This window comes from Malania oleifera, chromosome 3 (assembly GCF_029873635.1).
Source record: "Malania oleifera isolate guangnan ecotype guangnan chromosome 3, ASM2987363v1, whole genome shotgun sequence".
Classification (NCBI taxonomy): Eukaryota; Viridiplantae; Streptophyta; class Magnoliopsida; order Santalales; family Ximeniaceae; genus Malania; species Malania oleifera.
Window position 1 is genome coordinate 32,186,107 of NC_080419.1, and position 17,898 is coordinate 32,204,004.

Genomic DNA, 17,898 nt, shown 5'->3' on the forward strand with positions numbered 1-17,898 from the left:
TTGTTGGTCCATTCCCTTACTAGATCTGAACATGGGTTGGTTTCATTGGGAAACTGAAATCCAACCGATCTCTGTTTGGAGAAATTACAAACCGTAACCAAATCTTGAATTGGCCAAATCCTGAACCTTTCAAACCAATGGTTAATGGCATGATGTGGACGTTAAAGGTGACTTTAAATTCATTAGGACTTCTACATATGAAATTTCACAGAGAACAAAAAAAAAGTAAATTACTAGTATTAAAATAAATATAATCTATTACTAAACCTATGTGAAACGTATAAAAACACGAAATATCTCATTAAATATCAAATTATGACTGTTACAACGAGAAGGATAACCATAAAAAATGCAGAAAAGTCCAAGAATTCAAGTAATGAACTCCAATAGTTGGCGAGTTCATATAGGACTAAATAATCTAGTATGCAGGGTACAAATTGAGTTCATATGCCTCACATAATGGTCAAGAAAAAGTTCGCTCTCGCTTGATGTGGCACTCAAGCTTCATCAATGCACAAAACGAGGGAATTGATATGGGTGGCAACCCTGCAGTGTAAGAAGAAGTGAACATTTGTTTCATTGGAATTGTGGCACATCACATATGTCATGATTGAGAGTCTTGAAGGTCTTCTAATCTAAAGCAAATTGCGTGCGTTAGTCTAGATAAAAAATTGAATCTTGAAGGGAACCTTCGCCTCACAAACGATGTGGTTCCAAAGGGAAAAAAAAATGGGTGTGGGGATTTGAGGAGGTGAAGAAAGAAAGATTTGGCAGAAAAAAATGCAAGGAATTGACCTCCCACACCCTCTCATCTCCTCTATCAGACGGTACAAAAACTTCATAGTATTTAGTTAAGCGCTTAGCTCTTCAACCTCTCTTTTGTGGAGATTGCTGAAGAAGTGGAAATCTCAAGAAAAGATCCTCCCTAGAAAGTAAAAAAGGCGCTAATAGGGTCACTGTGAAGGGAAGAAAGTTTAAAACAGCGAGGCAACATAAATTCCAATGAACCCTTACTCATCCAAGCATCCCCCCCAAAAATGAATCTTGTTGCCATTGCGCACTTTGAAATGGGTGAGTGGGAAGCAAAGACAAGCAAACTGAGACATGAAATTTATTTTTTTCATTTTTCAATGGGAAAATGAATTTTTATAAGTAAAAAAAAAAAGAGAATTACAGCTTAAAAAGAGGAGAAAAAAAGAAAATAAGACACGAAACATTAAAAACTCTACACAAACTAATTGAAGAAACTTTTCTTTAAGCCCTTCCCATCGTACTTTATTTAACTCTTAAAATTGGCTAGTTCTCTAGCTCCCTTCATCTACTTCCTCCCCTTCACACTCCTCTATTGTGGGGATTGTAAATAAAATTGAGAAAATTATAAGAGATTTTTTATGGTCTAGACTTGGGGGTTTTTAGGATCATTTAGTAAGGTGGAAAGATTTTTGCAGGTCTAAAATGGCGTGAGGGCTGGGTCTTGTAAATTTGATGTCTAAAAACATCACTTTCCTAGTTAAATGGTTATGGCATTTTCCTTTTGAAGATCATTCTCTTTGGCATAAAGGGTTGGGTGTGTATGGGTGGGATACCGGTGTTAGTCTGCAATGTTCATTGAAGAGTCCATGGATATCTACTTCATAGATTTATCCCTTATTCATTACTCACATTAATTTTGTGGTGGGGAGGGGTTCTTGGATTTGATTTTGGAAATACCTGTGGTTAGGGAATGATTTTCTATCCACATCTTATCCCCATCTCTTTTGATTGTGCTTACGGTAGGATGGTATGATTTTTTTCTTTGCGGTTGATTTGGTTAGCCCTTTGGTTTTTTGGGGTTTCGTTTCAGAAAATCTCTAAATGATGGAGAGTTGATACAACTTTCCTCTTTACTCGGTCTTGGGCTTTGGATAATTCGGGGGTATATTCTTTTAAATCGTTTTTTGACCCATTCCAACTCTTTTTCCCCCTATACTCATCCATTGCTAATTTCTTTTTACCATTGTGATGGATGGTTTGAATAGAATGATTGAGAGAGGTGTAGATGGAGGGTTGGTGGAGGGGATTAAGGTAGGTAACGAGGACATCATTTCACATCTTCAGTTTGCAAGTGATACCATTCTCTTCCTATCATATAATGAGGGATGTTTCTCTAATGTGTTGACTATTTTACAGATCTTTGAGAAATTGTCTGTTCTGGTGGGCTTAGGTATCAATGTGGACCCTTGTGTTAGGTTAGCAGGGTGTGCTGTTTTGAATTGACCTGTTATGTACCTAGGTGGCCCCATAGGGTAATCCTAATGCTAACTCTTTCTGGTACCCTCTGTTTTGAAAGAGTAGCTATTACATTGGAGGGTTGGAAAGGAGCTTTGTTCAGTTTAGGGGGTCGTATTAACCTCATTCACGCTTGTCTATCTTCGATACCTTTGTATTAACTATTAACTTTCTCTATTTAGAATACCTCTAAGTTTGGGTAGGGTAGGAGGTTGGAGAAACTCATTAGGGATTTCTTATGGGTGAGTGGGGGAGAGGGGACTAGAGATCATCTTGTAGGGTGGAGACTTTGTGTAGGCCTAAAAGGGAGGGAGGCTTGGGTCTGGGTAGTTTGGTGTCCAAAAACATCTTTTGGTAGGAAAATTGTTACGGCGCTTTCCTTTAGAATCTAATTCTCTTTGGCATAAGGTAATTTGAAGTAAATTTGGAATACTACAAAATGGGTGGGACAGAGTGGGAAATAGTATTACTTATTCAAGCCTATGGAAGGTTGTATCTCAGATTTATAATTATTTCCTTCCTAAGGTCCAGTATTCAGTGTGCAGTTGGGAGCAAATCCGTTTTTGGGAAGAGACCATTAGGAGGGGGATAGACCATTGTCTATTAAATTCCCTCATCTTTTTACTGTATTAAATTTCCGTGATACTTCTATTTCCGTTTTTTTTCTTCTGCAAGGAGGAATGCATTCTTAGAATTTCCATTTTGGGAGAAATCTTAGTAAGAGGGAGATTAATGAGCTGTCTCTTTTGGCTTGGCTGCTTGATTCTTTTCATAATCATTTGGGGAGTGACAAGGGTTTGGAGCTTGGATACTTGTGGGGAATTCTCTTGTAAATCCTATTTCTCTTATTTGACTTGTGATCCTTTTGCAGATAAATTTGCTTTGCATCCATTGATTTGGAAAGCCAAAGCTTCTTTGAAAATAAAAGCTTTCATTTGGACTGCAGTACTTGGAAAAGTTAAAATCAATGATCTACTTCAGAAGAGAAGACCCAATAAAGTCCTATCTTCGGATCTTTATGTCCTTTGCTCGAGTAGTGGAGAGACTTGTGAACTTTTGTTTCTTCTTTGTCCTTACACGTTGGCTATTTGGAATAATTTGTTATAATTGGTGAGAGCTAGGTGTGTCCGTCCACATTGAAGACATTTGCTTCATCATGTTTAGAAGCTTTGGTAAAGGAAAGAGTAGGAAAGCTTTATAGCAATTCTCCATTATGGCTATAATTTGGTGTGTTTGGATAGAAAGGAATGCTAGAATTTTCAAAGGAGTTTTCTTTGTAGTAGAGTGACTTATCTTTCATTTTTGTGGGTGTTACATGTTTTTTTTTTTTGCTACATATCTTTGGGAGACTTGCAGTGGTATTGGTTGGCTCTGTCACATTGATTTTGGTTTTTGGGCCTAGAATGGGAAATCTGTAATTATTTACTTACAACAACATTTTATTTAACCATTCATGTCTAAATTATCATTATTTGTATGACAAATAATATTTAAATGATTTATGAATTTTATTTCTATAAACTGAATATGTTTAATTACATTATCTTACAAATATGTTTGATACACATACAATATTACAACTTTTCCACCTTATACACAATATAGATATATTTAACTTGTAATATATTAGTTCTAAAACTTAAATTATTATGTATATTAACCATTTTTAAAGTTTCATAAAGAATTCCATGCTTTACAACTGATTTTTGTTATTTTTTCAAATCGAAATTGAAATTGACATCGAAATCAAAATTTCCGTCAAAATTTCCGTACTTTTGGAGCTTTGAAATTTGAGTCAAAATCAAAATTTAAGACCTTGGTTGTGACTGGCTTTTATTCCAACAAATTTATTAGGGTAACGTTATCAGGAAGCCAAAAAATCCATTAATTGACATTTGACTGCTGCTACTGCTATTTAAAACCACACCTCCTGTCCTTTGAAAGAACAAACCCTATGTCAGTCTGCAGCTTTGTCTCCTACCTGCCCCAAGTGAGGCACTCTTCCACCACATGAAGCACAAAGCAATGAACTATTTTCCCCACCCATACTGTTCGATCTGATCAATGCATCCTTCCAATCTCTTGTTTGGTTCTCGTTCGAGTCAGCAAAAGAGATAGAATATCCCTTGCCTTTTGAAATAAGACCCACTTCCAGAAATTTCTCAGCTGGAGTTGGTCTAATTTCTTCCATGCAGTCAACATGGAGATCATGTTGAAAATTTTAAATTTAATTCTATTTTTTTTTAAAATTTTTTGATACTTTTATTAGGATCATAAAAAAAGGGGGGCGGCCCGGTGCACAAATATTAGGATCATATCTTTACAATTTAATGATATTTTTATATGGGAAACTAATATTTTAATTTATTTGGATATTTTCCTCACTTCTAAGCAAATAAAGGGCCCCTATTAATTAGTTTTTTTTTTCTGATTTGAATTGAGAATTAAAGTTGTTGGACATTGGTCCTGTATCTGGTGATATGGAGCATACTCTAATCCGACACTGGTCAATTTTTTTGAAAGAACTTGTGATTTCAAATTGGCATGGCTAGTGTTTGACATGGTTTTTTGTGAGCTTCAACTTAAACTTGTAGGGTTTGCGGTTTTAACATGAAATTCCAACACTATCTTTGCCACATCCTCGCCGCTGACCACACCACCCCTTCTTTTAAGTCGCACCATTTGACCCTTTTTCATTTACAGCAGTTAAAACAAAAGCATCATAGTCGGTGCAACAGAAGTGAGCTCTAGTCTTCAAGGACAACAACCTCACATATTGCTACTTCCAAATCTGATGAAAACAAGCTTCCATTTACAGCTTCCCTGTTTGACTTTGTTGGAATTGATCCACATCAATCATCAACCTTCATCCTTGCTAACAGCAACAGTTCCAGTACCGAAGTTGGTTGCTGACACCTTCATCCAGTTGTGCTGATGTCATCTGTTGTCAGAGTTCCTTGATCACCGGAATTGGACTCTAGCAGGAGCCTTCACAGCCTTTGTCAGTTAAAAAATTTTTGTTTTCTTTGTCTTACAGAATTCAGTCATTAGCAACCCAAATTGTTGCCAACAAACCCTTATCCTCAATGCTGATGTTTTTTCTCAGGTTTGGCATCATTAAGGAAGTTGAAACAAAGCCCCCTCTGCAGTTGTCAAGGCAGCTTCAAACACAGCCCTAAGGCCCTTCCCATTTTGCTCGCACAAGAAGACACTTTGCAAAGATCTGGACCAAAGGGTTCCATCAAGTTGGTCTGAAATGGTATGGTCAAACTGAACTGGACCAGTATCAAAACCTGCATAGAAGGGAAAAGAAATGGTGACCCAGGATTGGTTTGATCCAGTTGCTCACAGAGTAGCTTAAATGTACGAGAGAACGGGCGGAAAAACAAATTCACAACCTTTCGATTCTCTAGTTACTTTTCAGAATCAAATTGACTCAAAATTTGATGAGAAGTTTGGTGTTATACTCTTATCCATTATTGATCCAAATTGAAAACAAAAGGGAGTTGTTGACTTCAATGGTGTTGATTGTGTCCATAACATGTTCCCTACACCAGTACAAGCTTCTAGCAAATTGGATTATGGAATGACTGTTGCCTTGCTTGAGTTCTCTAGAGTGGGGGAACCACATATATTATTTGATTGGCTCAATCAAATAAAAAATATTTTGAATTAGAGCAAAATAGATTGACTCCTCATTGGCAGAAGGTTGCATTGCTTTTTTAAATGTTTAAACAATATTTATGCCATTTCTCGTATGTCAAGGGTAAGACAGGGAAAAATAGTCAGTTTGTAGGATTTTTGAAACCTAAGAAGAGGTGCATCTTTATGCCAAACCTAGAGAGGGGGTTACTGTCTTTTGCTTTACTTATTAAGTTTTTTTGACTAGAAGAAAAGGTAGGTATGGAAGTTATTTGTCTATTGGGCCTCCAATGTACCCGGTGACTGGGTCTTGCTCATATGCTGAATTCAAAGGCAAGCTCCAATTACCAAGTGGAATCTTAGGTGAGATCTAATGGCGGATAAATTCATTCTGATCGATTATGAGTGAGAGATGTACTTATTGTTGTGTGCCTTGGTTCAACATGATAAAGATGTTGATGAGTACATTCTTGAGTTTCACAAATTAGTTGCTTAATGTCTGTTTGATGTAGATGAAAAATAATATGTCATTTGGGACATTATAAGGATTCGGCTGAGCTCATATCCTATGTCTTTCATTATGTTGATTAAGCTGCTAAATTTGCTAGGATTGCTGAGAAAAAAAGAAAATATTGGCAGGATATTGCAAGAAAATTTTTGTTTCACGTGAGTCACCTATTGCCCCTACCAACCCCCTTGATTTGAAGAAGCTTGAATGCTTTTCAATTGAATGATATAATTGTGGTAAAAAAGCACTGTTATTCTAGTAGAGATTGCTGAAGATTTGGAAACTGAGCTTAAGACTGGTGAATGCTCCATTGATGATCAGATTGTAAATGCATTTAAATATTCAAGGGATGCGGACGACGAGCATGATTTTAGCTAGCATGCATTTCCGTTTTGACTTGAGGTTGAGTTCTTTTTTATTTTTCCTCCACTTGGGGGGGATATGGATGCAATTGGCATGGAGATCACTGTGGAGATCTAAATTAAATTCTATTTTATTTTTAATAGGATCATATCTATTCAATTTAAGAATATTTTTTTTAGGAAATTAATATTTAGTTTTTTTAGGCTTCTTAAAAAATAGTTCCCTTCTTTTCCAAGGAATGTAAATTGTAAGCCTATAAAAAGCTCTTATATATTAGTTTTTCTCTCATTTGAATTTATATTTAAAGTTGTTGGATACTGGAACTACATCTAGTTGCATCAGGGCTGATCCTAATCTGACATGACCATCTGTTTTTTTGACAGGATTTGTGATTTCAACTAAAATGATCATGGCTGTCAGTGTCTGACATGGTTGTCTGTGAGTTTTAACTTAAATGTGTAAGATTTGCGATTTTAACGTTAATTACCTTGCGTCCACACTATCTATGCCACCATCCTCTTCACTGACCATGCCAACCCTTCTCTAAGTCTCTCCATTTGACATCTTTTCATTCACAGTTAGAAAAAAACTGAGTTGGGGCAACAGAAGCCAGGCCTAATCATCCAACACCAACCTCATGCTTCCAATGTTGATGAATACAAGCTTCCATCATCACTAAGTTTCTGTCATCGTTCTTGATGCCTTCCTTGTCCGACTTTGTCGTAATTGAACCACGCCAACTGTCGACTTTCATCCTTGCTGGCAGCAAAAGTTCCAGTACTGAATCTGGTTGCCAACAGCCACTCCTCATCCTATTGAGCTGGTGTCATCTGTTGTTGGAATCTCTTCATCGTCAGAATTGAACCATCGTAGGAGCCTAAGCTGCCTTCATCAAATTGAAGACCCTTGTCTTCTTTTGTCTTTGTCCAGCAGAAGTTTTTCACTGGCATTCACACCATCACCAACAAACCCTTCTCCTTGATGTTGGTTTTTCTCAGCTAAGTTGTCGCCGCCATCATGAGATTCACCTTTGTTAGAGAAGGTGAAATAAAGCTCCCTCTTAGGGCAGATTTCAATACAGCCCTAATTCCCTTCTAATTTTTCTCGCAGAAGAATGTTCTTGCAAGTATCTGGACCAACAGGTTCCATCAAGCTAGCCCGAACTGGTATGGTCAAACCAGATCAGTTTGATACATCTAAGAGTGGGAAGAATGGGCAGAAAAACAAATTCATGAATTGATCTCTCAGGTAGCTTCTCTAAATTCTCAAGCTATTGATCAGAAGTTTGATGCTATTGAGTCCAAGTTTCTGTTCTCTTACCTATTATTGATCCGGATAGAAAGCATTGGGGAGTTGTTGACTCTAGGGCTGCAAATGAGCCCGAGCGAAGCTGAGCTTCAGCATGTTCAAGCTCAGCTCGGAATAGGAAGAGGTTGGCTTGGGCTTGGGCTCGGGCTCGGCTTGATGTAAACTTTGAAAGCTAGTCTCAAGCTCGGCTCAGAACCAATGTTATCAGCTCGAGCTCGACTAGGGCTTGGCTTGCCTTTATCCCAAAGAACAATTTTTTATTCAAAAATCAGAAGGCTTCTCTGTGTAGGCCAGGGGCATGTACATATGCCAGCTCAGCCATGAGATGGGGAAATGAAGGGCAGAAGGCTGCATTTATAAGCAAAAGAGAGGCTGAAAATTTCAAGGTGTTTCCGATGTGGGAAAAGGAATGGATGGAGACTGGAGAGCACTTGCAAGTTGCAACCTGCCTTGAGCAACTTGTCCCACATTGAAATTTCTTAAGGAGGTAGAGCCTCCCCTTCTCTGAAAAATATGAACTCCCCCACCTCTTTTTCTGCTTCTCCACTCATCTGTAATTTTAGTTCTAATGAAAGGTGAAAAATTGAAGTGTAAAAATTCAATATAAAAGGGGCATTATAGTGAAAAAATATTAAAATTTAATAGTATAACACATACAAATTATCAGCGTTTTAAAAGGCCAAGATGTAAGGCTAGGCGTTTTAACCCTTAATAGGTGAGGCATAAGCCTTTAGGTGTTGGGGTGTAAGCCTTTGGAGAGTTTTAATTTTTGATAAAAAAAATTTGTAAATAGATTACATATATTTTAAAAATTAAGAAAATAATAAAAAAAGCACACATATAATGCAAAGAAAATTAAACATACTTTGCAAACAAATTGTTGGCCACTCAAAATCTGCGAACATGAATTCATGACATAAATAATGACAAGAGATAGCTATACTATTACAAAGTTCAAATTATTTTCATGATTGAAGATACAACTCAAATATTTTGGAAAGGTATTCGTTCAAGAGTTTTATAAATCAACTCATATTATGACTCATTTATATAAACATGTGAAAATTTTGTAGCCAAATCTAACTTAAGAATCACAACCTAAAATGCATAAGACTTAACTAAGAAAGCTCAAAAGGCGTGCATTTTGTATAAATGTGTAAGCCTTAGCATGTAATGCTTTAGTATTTTTGGAATTTGGTATTTTAGATTGAGCCTCAAGGCGTTTTAGCCATGCCTTGCCTTGATGTGAGTCTCGATTAAGCCTTTTAAAACAATTGTTGATTTTGGAATGAAGCAATGGCTAAATTAATACATAAATAAACAATAACTGAAAAATTAATGGGTTCAAAACTGAAATCGAGCCCATTATTGAGCTTAGTCGAGCTGTTCATGAGCCGAAAAGATCCGAGACTGTCTGTGCTTAAGCTTGGCTTGTTTAGTAAACAAGCCTGAAATTGGGCTTAGGAATTGCTCATTAAAATAATAGATGATCTTGAATGAGCTCTTACCGAGCTGCTCATGAGCGCTTTGGTTCATTTGCCTAGTCGTCTCCAATAGGAGCTTGAATATTGTTTTTTGTATGTAACATGTTGCCTAGGCCAGTACAAGCTTGTAGCAATTTGGATTTATATAATGAGAGTTGTACTTACTGGAGAGGGAGATCCATAGGTTTCATTCAATTGGTTAAATCAAATTGCAAATATTTTTGCCCATCACGGTGCTTGATAACAAGAAAAGGTGGCTATGACAGTTATTTGTCTTAAGGGCCTTGCATGTACTTGATTGCATAGTCTTGTCAACCATTGTTAGCTTTGAAAGCTAGCTTCAATTACCAGTTGGAACCTTATGTGACATGATTGAGGGGAAATTCGTTTCAATCAATTATGAGTGAATGATCTACTTCAGGTTTAGTGCTTTGGCTCAACATGATCAAGCTGTTTAAGCGTAGTTGCTTTGAGTTTGACAAGTTTGCTGCTTGATGTTCTTTCGATGAAGATGAATTATGCATTGACCTGCAGTCCTACAACTTTCATTCTGTTATCTGCTGAGAAAGAGAGTAATTGGAAGGATACTTACTAGAAATGCTTGTTTAAAGGCTTTACCTCTTGCCCCTACCAAGCTGCCTGATTCCAAATATGTTGAATGCTATAATTGCCGGCCAAAAGGGCATTGTATGAATATTGCCTATGAAGACTCGTGGTGTTGTAGTAGAGATTCCTTAAGCTCCATTGATGATGAGTTGGTTCACTTGAGTATTCAAGGGTTTGAAGATAAAGAGGGTAATGCTAGCGAGTGTGCGTATCCACTAAAACTTGAGGTGAAGTTCTTTTTTTCCTTTGGGGAAGATTGATGCAAGTGGCATGGAGATCATGGAGAAGATTTTAAATTTAATTCATATTTATTTATTTATGGTATTTTAATATCTACACTTTAGGATGTTTTTATTTAGGAAATCATTATATATATTTTTAATTTAGGTTTCTCAAAATAGCTATCATATCTTCCAAGCATTGTAAGCTTATTAAAGGTCCCTATGTATTAGTTTTATTTATATTTGGATTGAGAATTTAAGTTGTTGGATGTTTCTACAAACCAAATCTTCTCCTTGTATGAAGCTACCCAAACAAATCCAAATCAAAGATTGATACTAGACAATCCACCAAACGACCAATAGAGATATTGTTATCCAATGACAACTAATTCTTCATCTTCATATTCACAAGCTTCTTGGAGATGATTGAGGGACCATTTGCATGAATGATTTCTCTCCACCATGGCAACATGTTGCTTAGTATTCATTTTTTATTCTATGCATTTATTGAGTTTGTTGGCATGTGGAATTCTGTTTGGTTGTTGTGGTCCTTTCAACTAAGTTTGTGGCACAAAACCAAAATTTAATTGTTTGGATCATCATTAGGATAACATTATATCCATCTTTTATTAAGGCTAGAGGTAATTCAAACCTATTAGATTTTAAACAAACTTAACAAACTAAAAAAATGAAAAAAAAGGCGTCCTTGCATCCTTGGGCCACAAGGCTCCTCACTTTGTGAGGGTAGGGGGAGGGTTGTTAGAGTGTATGCAGCCTTATCGCTACTTTATGCAAAGAAACTATTTCCTTAGATTCAAACCCATAACCAACCAGTCACAAAGGAGCAACCTTTCTATTCATCTAATGAAAATTCCAACCTAATAAACTTAAAATGTACTTTCACAAACTAAACTAGCTGGTCTCCTCCCTCACACCAGTGTTTGGTGCTATACAACTTTCTAAAGATAGATGGACTTGAGGTCACTGCAAGAACTCATGGTCTACTATGATGACATCCCTAGTGGATTTAGATGATGACTTTGAACTAGACTAATTAGTTGAATCTTGTATTAGATTTTATCAATTTTAATTAATTTAATACCAACTATTTTATTCTATAATTGCTCGCCCATTTTTGGAAAATGTTAACTTGAAAAGAGGAAGATCACACAGTCTTTCAAATCTGTTGAATAATTGGGTAAACTGGAGGATCTTATCTCAATGATAGGCCTCTCCATTTATTTACAATATATGTCAAGTACATACCAATGACCATCATACCCTTACTAATTTACACTTAGTAATATAACTTAAGCACATACAAATAATGCTAAAGACAAATAACCATTTACACCCCCTCAAGGTGGAGCTTAGATTTCATATGGTCCTAACTTCTTGCATATGAATTTAACACAACGACCGCCCCAAGGTTTAGTGAATAAACTATCAAACTGCAAATCAGACTTTACATGAGTGGTTAATGAGCTTCTGCATGAGTTTTTCTCGAACAAAGTGACAATCAACTTCAATGTGTTTTGTCCACTCACAGAAGACTGAGTTTGAGACAGTTAAAATGGAAGCTTGGTTATTGCACATTAACTCCGTAGATCGAGATTGTGGAAAACCTAATTCTTCCAACATTTTTTTTTCAGCCAAACAAATTCACATGTAGTGTGAGCCATGACCCTAAACTGTTGGCACTTGACCTGCCATCATAGGTTGTTTCTTATACTTCCAAGAAACCAAATTACCCCCAACAAAGACTCAATACCCGGATGGGTCTTTTGTTGAAAGGTGACCTAGCCTAATTTGCATTTGTATATCCTTGAATATAAGTGTGAGTTAGATCCTAGTATAAAAGACCCTCCTAGGTGCACCTTTGAGTTATATCAATATGCAAATTGTTGCATCCCAATGACTTGTTCTTAGAGAATAGAGAAAATGAAACACTTGTTGTGAAATATGTATCTGGTCGAGTGACTTTGAGATAATTCAACAAACAAGTCTCTAGTACTGTCTAGGATTAGGCAACAAATCACCCATATTTGACACTAACTGTTAGGACCCATGGATGTATCAACAAGCTTGGATCCTAACAATCCAGTTTCATTAAGAAAATCAAGAACATACTTCCTTTCTAACAAGACTGTTCCTAAATGAGATCTCGATACTTCTATACCAAAAAGTACTTCAATTGTCTCAAATTTTTGGTTTGAAGTTTTTAGGAAATGCTTCAGGCTTTGAATACCTCGTTCATCATTGCCATTAATCATAGTATCATCCACATACACGATAAGAAGAATCCTATGGGATGGGTATAGTGATAAATATATAGAGCAATCTATTGCACATTGTCGGGGGCCAAACTCAAGTACTAAAACACTGAATCGACCAAACCATGCTTTGGAAGACTGTTTTAAACCATATAATAATTTTTTGAGTTGACACATTAAGCTCGACTCTTCCTAGGCAACCAACCCAAGTGGTTGCTCCATATAAACCTTCTCCTAAAGATCACCGTGACGGAAATTATTCTTCATGTCTAACTGATATAAAGTCTAGTGTCAAGTAATGGCTAAGGAGACGAACAAGCATAATGAGACAAGTTTAGCAACTTGAGAGAATATGTCTGAATAATCCAAATTATACACATGCGTATATCCTTTTGGCAACAAGGTGGACCTTCAAACGAGCCATGGAACCAGTTGGTTGACTTTCACATTGTACACCTAGCGGCAACTAACCATAGACTTTTCATGAGGAAGAGGTACCAAATCCCAGGCATCATTAACATGTAGCACACGCATCTCTTTAACCATTGCAATCCTTCACCCAAAGTGGGATAGGGTTTCAAAAATAAATTTTGGAAAAGCAGCAGAAGGCGTAGTACTAGTAAAACAATAATATGGGGGTGACAAGAAATTATAACAAACAAAATTAGAGATTGGATGTTGGGTACAAGTGCACTTATCTTTCAAACAATTTTAGGAGGATTAACATCATGAAAAATAAGATCATTTGAGGAGGGAACTAGAGGTGCAGAGTAGAAGTTGGAGGCTCCTCCTTTGAGTTGCCATGTGTATACCTGCAAATTGGGATGATCCAAGTGATGAGAAGGACCCAAATTAGATTGAAAAGTATAGGAGGGCTTTGCATGGATAATAGGTTAGGTTCTAGAATGCTGGGTAGAGGAATGGACTCATCAATGTCGACAGAACTACAGACTCAGAATCGTATGGTGTGGACTTAGAAAAGGTGACACCAGTATAGGCAAAGAATCGATGTAAAGTTGGTCTATACCATCAATATCCATTTTGAGTACATGAATAGCCTATATAAATAGATTTGATAGCACATGGATCCGGCTTGTCCATTCCAGGACTTGTTGATGGACAAAAGACAAACTACCGAATATACAAGGTGGAAGAAGGAATAAAAGAGCCTTAGGGAAGATAACTAAATATGTCATTTTACCGCCAAGAAATGAGGATGATATTTTATTGATGAGAGAGCAAGTAGTGAGCATGGTATCGCTCTAGAAAACTTTTGGGGACATTCATTTAAAGAAATAGGGTGCAAGTGACTTTAAGATTATGTCTATCCTTTTGTTCTGCAGCTCCATTTTGTTGTTGAGTGTGCGCATAAGATAAATGATGGATCATTTAGTTATATAGGTAGTGAATTAGGTACTGAAGTACTCCTTAGTATTATTACTACAAAGTATCTTGACTGGAATATAAAATTGAGTCCTTATTTGAGAAGAGAAGGCACAAAAGATATTAGAAAACTTAGATTGATCTTGAATTAAATACAACCAAGTCATCTTGGAGTAGTTATTGACAAATCTAATGAATTATTGAAACCCACCCTAACTTTGTCGTAACGTGACTAAGACCCCAAACATCAGAATGGACTAGCATGAAATAACTAACTGAATGTGTGTTGGCTTGGTAAGCAAAGAGAATGCAATGAAGTTTTCCTAATTGACAAGAGTCATGCTCAAGATTTAGACACAAAACTCAAGGTAGAAATTGGCTATTTTAACTTGTCTCAGGACAGATGACCAAGGTGACAATGTATTTGAAGTGGTGTAGCAACACCTATGTGGGCAATAGGAAGAGAAAGCAACTCAATGTAGTAAAGTCCACCAGCCTCACCTCCTATGCCAACTGTCTTTTTCGTATTCAGACCCTAAATAACAATGCAAGTAGGAAATAAGATTATGGAACAATTTAGTGACTTTGTAAGCTTACTAACTGATATGAGATTGAAAGGAAATTTAGGGATGTACAAAACAGAAGACAGAGAGATGGAGGGAGTAGGATTTGATGTTCTTATCCCTTATTTGTAGTAGTGGATCCATTAGCAAGGGTAACTTGAGGTAGGTTTTTAGGATACTAGAGGGTAGAAAAGAAGTTGGTTACACCTATTAGCAGAGTTGATAACCCAAGGACTAATGGGAGATGAAACTAGAAGACATTACCTTTCTGAGCAAAAGATGCGATGTGATGAGATGCTTGAATTAGTGGAAACCTTGAACACTTCTCCTCTGAGATAGATATAGCACTAGTTCACTAAAACCCGTGACTAACAAGGGAAACATACTTTTGGGATTTGGGGACTCGATCCGAACTCTTAACAAACTTAAACCAATGATAACAAGATTAATAGACAGAACAACCAGAACAATCACTAACAAGGTGACTCACCAGCCACCACGTGTGAGTGACAAATAAATCAGCATAATGCGGCCACAGCAAGAAGCTTACACAGAGTCCAAGAAACCAAAGCACAGCCCTAACGGTGTCAAAACAATCGGAACAATCAGAACAACCACGAACAGTGTGACCCACCATGAATGAGTCACAAATATAGCAGCATAAGGCTGCTTCAGCACCAAAAAGCTTATAAACAACCCAAAAAAACCAACACACAATCCTAGCGGTACCAAACAACCATTAACGCTTTGAGTGAACAATTGAAAAAGTTGAATTCTTTGAACAAATACATGACGGACAACTCGATATCATGTTGTATGGAGGTATTTAAAACATTCTTAAAAAAATGGGAGACGCAATTGGAGTCAAAGCTGCTGGCTTCCAGCTGGAGCCCAGTGGTGCGTGGGCACGCACACTCTCCGGCTGTGAAATTTCATAGGGCAGCAGATTGGCAGGTTTTGTGGGTAGTCATGTGGTTATTTTTGCAAAATATGAATGGTTTCTTTGAGTTTCTAAAAGGGCACCAGCATCCCAGATTTTTCGGTAAGTACAGTGTTATTCTGGCAGCTCCAGGGCTTTGCTTCTGATCTTTGATAGTGCTGATTATCCTTCTACAGAACCAGGTTTGAGATTTAGAGTTTGGTTTTGGTCTGAGGTGTAGGGTTTGGTTTTGGTATGAACTTAGGGTTTAGGTAGGATCTTGCTCTGATACCATGTTTAATAATTAAAATGGAAGACCTTATCCCGATGATATGTCTCTCGCAATTTATAACATATGTCAAGCACATAACAATGACCATGATAACCTGAATAACATAACTCTTGCACATTCTAATACTGCTAAATGACCAAAATAACCATTAAGAAAGTTGATGCTGAAAATTTAAATCCTGAAACTGTTTCTTTTTTGATAAGAAAAAGACAAGAAAGCCTGCCAATGCTTCTTGAGAGAGACTGGCAGAATTTAATCATTCAGCCATTCGTGGCAAATGATCCTTGATTAGCTGGATGTGGTTATATTGAACCAAAGATAATCTAGCTTTCTTAGCAACTGAAATGACTTCCTTGAATTCATCGGCTGTTAACAATTTTTAGCTCTTGGCTTTTTGTTTTTGTTTTGTTTATATATATTTTTTAAACTTTTTTGTTTGGCTTATCTGATATTATTATTATTATTATTATTCGCTTTTGATTTTTTTTTTTTCTACTTCTCACCAGATGCTGTGGCACCAGAAATGACTTCATTGAATCTATATATACTTTCTTGTTTATCTTATGATCTTTTTGTCTAGGAGGTTGTCTCACATTTAGTTTGCAGTCCTTCAGCTCTAACGAGGCTGTGTTGTTCGTGTTCAGGTTGAAGAACGTGGAGTTGGTCGAGATGGTGAGCTCTTGTTAATTGATTTATTGATTCTCTCTTGAAAATTCTAGTCTACCCCCCTTCTTGCTCTGTTTTTCGTGGATGGGATATCAAATTCTGGTCAAGGTCATACCATAATTTATATTCTCAGTTTCTGATTGAGATTTTCTCCCATCTTTCTTCTTGTTTGTTGTAGATGGGAGATCTGATATTGGTCAAGGCCGTTCGAAAGGTGGAGGCTTACCTGCAAGTGGACAGTAAGTGCATCTTTCGAGACATTTGATTTGAAGGGAAAAAAATATCTTGTTGTGGACTTCGTTGGATTTGAACATTTTTTGCCTGTTTTGTAAGTTTTTTTTGTTTCCTTACAGAGGGAAACTGAAGAGGGGAAGAACAGCACCGAGGGACGGAAAGAGATTCAGGCCTTCAAGTGATCATGGTCTCGGCAATGATGACAACCCTGGCTTGATTTTGAGATAATGAGCTACTCCAGGGAAGTTGTAAATTCCCCGCCCCAAAACCCTGGGAAAAAAAAAAAAATTGAAAGAAAAAAAAGGCTTTAGCTTGAAAAAAATTTGCCCTAGCCATGCTGACAGTGTACCAGAGTTTGATCTATATATTATCTTTGGCGCCATTTTCAGGTGTTTTCAAATGTTTATTATCATTTTTTTTCCCCAATTGGAGTCTTTGGTTTGGACTTGCGTTACATTTTCTAGTCTTTTTTAAGCCTGTTCTTTTCTGCCTCTCCCTACAACCACGTTGCTGCGGCCTCCTGCTTGTTAAAGGATGGTGGGCCATACAGAAGGTAAACTCCTCGGTGCCCTTAATGGGCTTTCCTACAAATCTACGCAATAATCCAACTAAGTGGGGTTATGTAATAATGATAATGTAACAGAGGATTCCATGTATTATAACGGTTTTAGTCCAACGATGGTGAGATTTTTGTTTGTTTTGATCCACTGGGGCTCATAGTTTTGCTCAATAAAAAATGTATGAGGTTGAAACTTGCATTGTATGACTGTCGCTGCGTTTCGAAATATAGATTTTGGGATTTGGATTTGAATGGATTTGAACAAAATTTAATATAAATTTATCTAAATTCATGACTTTTTTCCAAGTATTGGGTGAGAATATTTTCAGGAGAAATTCGCTTGCTGAGGAAATGTGATTGGTTTCTTCAATTTGCCCTTTAGTGCCTTCATTGAAGTTAACACTCTTAAGTAGGACTGTATATGGTTCGGTCCGGTTTGATTTTGGTCATAATTAAAAAATGAATCGAAATTTTTGGTTTTGGGATTTCCGAACCGAAATTGAAACCGAACCGAAATTATGCTTTAATTGAAAACCGAAAATGTGGCGGTTCAATTGCGGTTTTTCGGTTTTAAATCTATTTTTTTTACAAAAAAAATAACCTTTAGTT

At 36.9% G+C, this 17,898-nt stretch overlaps 1 protein-coding gene across 2 annotated transcripts in view; it reads left to right on the forward strand.

Annotated features, from left to right (window-relative positions):
* The window catches only part of LOC131150686 (uncharacterized), a 47,262-nt gene extending 29,774 nt beyond the window's left edge, over window positions 1-17,488 (forward strand). The window contains exons 5-7 of one of the 2 annotated variants that reach the window (XM_058101559.1): window positions 16,475-16,502; window positions 16,675-16,735; window positions 16,850-17,488. In XM_058101559.1, coding sequence (XP_057957542.1) covers window positions 16,475-16,502; window positions 16,675-16,735; window positions 16,850-16,958 — 198 coding nt within the window. In that variant the 3' untranslated portion in view covers window positions 16,959-17,488. Of the gene's footprint in view, window positions 1-16,436; window positions 16,503-16,674; window positions 16,736-16,849 lie in introns of both variants that reach the window. The other variant, XM_058101560.1, reaches the window with a different exon arrangement.
* The last annotated feature ends 410 nt before the right edge of the window (window positions 17,489-17,898 follow it).